This window comes from Octopus bimaculoides, chromosome 4, assembly GCF_001194135.2.
Source record: "Octopus bimaculoides isolate UCB-OBI-ISO-001 chromosome 4, ASM119413v2, whole genome shotgun sequence".
In the NCBI taxonomy this organism is placed as follows: domain Eukaryota; kingdom Metazoa; phylum Mollusca; class Cephalopoda; order Octopoda; family Octopodidae; genus Octopus; species Octopus bimaculoides.
This window is the reverse complement of record NC_068984.1, coordinates 143,983,472-143,988,916: the sequence shown is the minus strand read 5'-3', so window position 1 is coordinate 143,988,916 and position 5,445 is coordinate 143,983,472. Positions and strand designations below refer to the sequence as shown.

At 38.7% G+C, this 5,445-nt stretch overlaps 1 protein-coding gene across 1 annotated transcript in view; it reads left to right on the top strand.

The window, feature by feature from the left end:
• Positions 1-3,269, top strand: part of LOC106876478 (ketohexokinase) — an 18,433-nt gene extending 15,164 nt beyond the window's left edge. The window contains exon 7 of the mRNA XM_052967695.1: positions 653-3,269. Coding sequence (XP_052823655.1) covers positions 653-915 — 263 coding nt within the window. The 3' untranslated portion in view covers positions 916-3,269. The remainder of the gene's footprint in view (positions 1-652) is intronic.
• The last annotated feature ends 2,176 nt before the right edge of the window (positions 3,270-5,445 follow it).

Below are 5,445 nucleotides of genomic sequence, written 5' to 3'. Positions count from 1 at the left end.
GTGTGTGTGTGTGTGTATTTGTGTGTGTGTGGATGTGTGTGTGTGTGTGTGTGTGTGTGTGTGTTATGTGACACCAGTTTTATTCTCGTCCTATTTGGTACAGGATAAAGAGTGTCCCACTCCCTCAATAACTTACAACATTACGCGGGGCCATCTGATTAGTTCGTAGGGTGACATCAGCCAGTAATTACATATTAGCTAGTTTCTTTACTAGCATTCATTTAATATCCACTAACCAATTAATTAACATAGATTTATTTCATTTTTGTATTTGCTTAGCAAGATTCTTGTTGAGGATTCGTGTGTTGAAACTAATCTTTGGGAGGGTCATCATGCCAATAATAGTAGCACACGCACTGATTCAATCCCACTTTATTGTTAGTTAAATTTAACCAACTAACTGATCAATCATTTATTTAATGTGTTGACTAAAAAGATCAATCGGTTGTTTGTTAGTCAAAGTCCTTTCGTCGCTATTCGCGACCTTCTCAGTGACTTGTCCTCTCTCTTCAAAGTCTGTTCTGAGATATTTAACCAACTGACTAACAATAAAGAAGTGATATTGAACCAGTGCGTGTGTTATAATTATTGGCGTAATGACCCTCTCAAGACATAACATAGATTTAATATTCAATTAACATTGAATTTTAATGTTCTTTCAGTGAAGCTCTGATATGTACGTGGGGCGAACAGGGCGCCACCTGTCGACTTTCAAACGGAGTAATTTACCATAGTCCTGCAGAAAATTTAACAAGCCCCGAGGATTCATTAGGCGCCGGAGACACATTCACAGCCGGCACAATTTACTCTCTGCTCCAGGGACTTTCTGTAGAAGATGCCATAACATTTGGATGTCGTTTGGCCACCACAAAATGTAGCATGAATGGCTTCGACGGACTCAAAAACTTTACATGAGATAACAGTTTTGTCTCAGCTTCTATTACCTGTCTCTACCTTATGTGGAATACTGTGGCCCAGAGTTTGTCTTCCTAATTGTATGAAGTAACACGCATAACGTATCATAAATTATATAGACTTTCTCTTGATATTTAAATGGCAATGCTCTTGTTTTCACGCAAACTCAAAACTTCTATTCACTACAGTTCTATATTTAAGAGATGAGGAATTATGTACATTATGTACATTATTTACATTTGACGGATATAAATAGATCGGGTATAGCTGATCATGTATGGAAAGGCGGACACCACCTTTCCCTGTGGGATGAAGTTAAAATAATAGACAGAGAACACCACTGGAAAATACGAAAACTAAAAGAAGCATCACATATGCTAGGACACAACAACCTCCTAAGCGGACCAAGTGCAGATATGAACAGCATATGGGAACCAGGATTAAAGAAGGATAGAAAAAATATTAGATTTATAAGCCCTAAAAATTCACTCCATGTGGAGTACCTTTAGTAGAAAGGATTATTATTATTATTATTATTATTATATATCGATATAGAAAAACTTGATTTAGCATAGACTATAGCTATATGTTTGCAGGGGAGAGCACTCTTACAGCGCAAGACAATGCTGTGGGAGATAATTGCGGTTAATACGTAAGGCTGCATTTTTACCAAACTGGAAAAATATATGGTCGTCGTCGTCGTTGTTGTTGTTGCTACTGTGACTATTTTTTAGCTGCAGATCATTTATAATTGAAAGAAAGCCATCATCATAAGCGCTCCAGCTGCGGCAATACCGTCTTTTTGTACACTTAAGAGTGCCTTGGCTAATTTTTCGTTATGATAACATTTCAGAGAATCTAACTGCTATTTACTTGCTGGAACGTATCGAGGAATTGACACCAATGCCCCAGTATGAGCGGTGACAGGACAAATCATTACCAGTGAACGTCGTAGTGGCGTCTCGAAACGTTTTCGTCCAGTCGGGTCAGTGGGAAGGATGTGTGCGTGTGTGTGTGTGTGTGTGTGTGTGTGTGTGTGTGTGTATTTGTGTGTGTGTGGATGTGTGTGTGTGTGTGTGTGTGTGTGTGTGTTATGTGACACCAGTTTTATTCTCGTCCTATTTGGTACAGGATAAAGAGTGTCCCGCTCCCTCAATAACTTACAACATTACGCGGGGCCATCTGATAAGTTCGTAGGGTGACATCAGCCAGTAATATCGGAAAAGTGTAATTACACAAGTATTTGAAGTCAGAGTTTCGAATCTCGGAGCGAACCCGTTACCTCAACTTTTGACTTTCTGTATTTTCGTTGTTGTTAATTGTTTAGTCGAGCCGAATATAGTGTATATACTCATTCTGTTGCGTTGTTATAAATTATTTAGCTTTGGTTTGTATTTCTTAATGAATATATTTTCCTTATGTAATCAGAATTACACAGAAGCGTACCCGATGCTTTGATATAAAAGGAAAAATTGGTATTTGGGGTGTTTGTTTGTTGGGCAAAGATCTAAATGTTTACTCACGAGTATTTTTCTGCACCTGGGATCACGTATCAGTTGATGGTGAACTGTCATCAACTAGAATATATTTTGGGAAGTAACACTAATTCAAATATAAAAGTTAAGTTGCTATCTTGGTTAGTGACACGAATGTAATCTCGAACCACTCCCTTCTGCTGTGCCGTGTTTCAGCCGAGAGACTGGATCCAGTATAAATGACCAGTTATGTAACAACATCAATGTTAATACAAATGACAAGTTTCCGTTCATGCTAACATCTGTGTTTAATTCTGCTTCCTGTTCTTATACTCTTCTTATGTAATCGTATGCTGTTATTTACTGTAATCGTTTGACATACGGATATGTTGTCTCTTAATATATAAGACACTAAACACCTCCTTCGTTCCTTTAAGTATGTTACCATAGAGTGACCTCCCTTGTAAGTCACATCCCTCCAGCTCATCTGTTTTAACAGACTCTCGCGGTTAGTCGTAAAGCTGAAACATGTTGATACGTAATAATTATTTGGTTAGGTGATGTTTGTTGCTTATCTTTTACGATGGTTTGAACACAGACGAGGACGTATCTATAAATAAATGAAAGTGTTTCTGAGTGAATCCAATTTCAAAAACCTTCTTACTTATGTCACCGGCATAATTTCCTGTTTGGGAAATATTTCCAACGACACCGGCTCCTGAATGTTTTTATCATTATTTCTCTTAATGTAATTATAACGTGTAATGATTAATATCGTCGTATCTTGTATGGTGATTAATATAATTATGATATTTTGTGAGAGTGATAAATATAATGATGTTACGTAAGAAGATTAGGATGAGACTCAAGACAAGAAATTGAACCACATTAGATTAGAAATAATGATTTCTCAGCTTTTAAAGACTTTCTCGATAATCAATATGGAGGATGTTAATCATTCGAACTCTTCCAACGCAAATGTCTTTAATAATGTAGATACAGTTACAATGACATACAATGGCGATGCAGGGTGGTAATCACTATTTTTTAAAAGAGAAAAACTAGAGACGATGCTTTATTTACAGGGAATCTCCTTATTGAACCTCCTTATTGAGCCTCCCCAGTAAAGTCTACGCTAGATGTCTGGGAAAGTGTTGGAGGGAAAGTGTTGCGCTCAAACTTGTTGAAGAGCTGCGTGGCTTCCGTTCAGGACACGGCACAACCAACCAGATATTCACTCTATGACAGGTCTTCGATAAACGATAGAAATATTGTTCTCTACTCTAGGCACAAGGCCCGAAATTTGGTGGGAGGGGGCCAGTCGATTAGATCGACCCCCCAGTACGCAAGTGGTACTTAATTTATCGACCCCGAAAGGATGATAGGCAAAGTCGACCTCAGCGGAATTTGAACTCAGAACGTAAAGACTGACGAAATACTGCTAAGCATTTCGCTCGGCGTGTTAACGTATCTGCCAGCTCGTAGCCTTAAACGATAGAAATATTGCGAAGAGGTGTACGCGTGCTTTGTAGACGTCGAAAAAGCATATGGCCATGGGTTGAAAGACATGCTGGGTAGGGTTTCGCAGCGTTTTGGGTTTACAGGAAAATTTCTGGCTTCTGCAAAGTTCCTTTACGAATGGTCACATGTCTGTGTTTGTGTAACTGTTTCTATGTCTGTATATATATATATGTCTCTATATATGTCTGTATATATATATATGTCTCTATATCTGTTTAAGGCGTTTAACATCTTCGGCCGAATTCCATCCTTTCCAACGGCCTCGCCCCATTTGAACGCTGTCATCTCTTCTATAACTTCAGTTTCTGAGAAATAAATCTTCGCCCCTTGATGCACCATGTGTCTGTCAGAAGATTCTATTACGACTGGATTCAGATAAGCAAAAAATCGTCTTTCCCTCCCAATAATGTTCCTCTTTGGAGAAAGAAGTTCAGCCGAGTTTTTAATGGCTTCTTATTACGATGTCGACGGCTCGTCTACCAGAATAATTAATTAGTCTATGTAAAGTTAGAGTCCAACTTGGCTCCAGTGTCCTTCACTAACTTAGCCTTGGACTTCCAACTGTCTCTGCTGCAACATTTCGCGCCTCAGTGTGCCACCTGTGCAAAAAGGTGACTTGTTTGTCAGCCAGGCTTTAGAAACCCACTGCTTTGCTTAGAGGCATTTTTAACTTCCTGGTCAAATCAAGAAGTCCTTTTGCAACTTGGCGGTCACACAGAGCCACTTTCGTCCACAGTATTTTGTGGTCGAAGAAGAAACTGCTGAGAAAAACTAATCTTAATGATAAATATATCGATAGTTTATTGATAACATAATTTTCAGGAAAGAATTAAGGCGATAGAATTGTAGGGGAGAGCACTCTTACAAGCCTCAGACTATTTCAAGGGATGTAACTCAGAATAAGCGGTGTCGCCGTCAACACTGTTGTTAGCGTTGTTTAGCTCCAGATCAGTCAACGATCAAAAGCGTTCCGGCTGTGGCAATCCTGTATTTTTATACATCTACAATCACACTAGTCAATATGTTCTTTTTTTTGTATAAGACGCTAGGGTGAAATTTTGGAGGATATGGTTGCTTGTTCCTCGTTGGAGCAAACACCCGACTACTGACACCAAAAGCCAAGTGTTTAGCAATAACAGGACAAAGTGATTGCTTGTGTTGAAAGGGAGTCTCCTTGCAGTGACATCGCCCTGTCGGGTCAGCGTGTGTGTGTTGTTATCTCACAAGTTCTGTTCTCTTGCTGTTTAATAAGGGAGGTAACTCATAATAGATTCACAAAAATATCGTTTATATTCAAATAAATGAAATAGGAACGTATCAAAGAAACACACACACACACACACTTTCTCTCTGTCTCTCACGCACACACACTAAAAAACACACATATATACATACATACGTACGTACCTGTGTGTATTTTCCTCCATTGCGTTTTTGTACCTTTATATATATATATATTGAAGGAAACTGTTCTCTATGTGGCTTGTGTGTTTTCTGTACTCTGGTTATTATTATTTTCTTGTCTACGTTTTGT